The 238-nt window shown below is 34.0% G+C and overlaps 1 protein-coding gene across 3 annotated transcripts in view; it reads right to left on the reverse strand.

The window, feature by feature from the left end:
* The window catches only part of LOC119587785 (angiomotin-like protein 1), a gene marked incomplete at its 3' end in the record, with an annotated part of 21,952 nt that overhangs the window by 12,103 nt on the left and 9,611 nt on the right, over nucleotides 1-238 (reverse strand). For all 3 annotated transcript variants that reach the window (XM_037936483.1, XM_037936481.1, XM_037936482.1), the window contains 1 exon segment: nucleotides 1-82. In XM_037936483.1, coding sequence (XP_037792411.1) covers nucleotides 1-82 — 82 coding nt within the window.

A 238-nucleotide genomic window follows, 5' to 3' on the forward strand; every position in this document is an offset into this window, starting at 1 on the left:
ATTAAGAGATTCCATATTCAGTTTGTGCACTTGGCTGTTGTAAGTGGCAGCCCCTTCTTGATTGTCATGCAGATTGGAGGGTCTGGAATAAAGGAGACACTTATAAATGAATGAAAACTAAAAGTAATATGTGACAAAATCTATAAATAAATCAACCTATCTGTGGATATAGATACACAAGTAAACTAAGCAAATGGGTATAACAGATGATGATGATAATGAATGAGCCATAGTGATA

This window comes from Penaeus monodon, chromosome 23 (assembly GCF_015228065.2).
Source record: "Penaeus monodon isolate SGIC_2016 chromosome 23, NSTDA_Pmon_1, whole genome shotgun sequence".
Classification (NCBI taxonomy): domain Eukaryota; kingdom Metazoa; phylum Arthropoda; class Malacostraca; order Decapoda; family Penaeidae; genus Penaeus; species Penaeus monodon.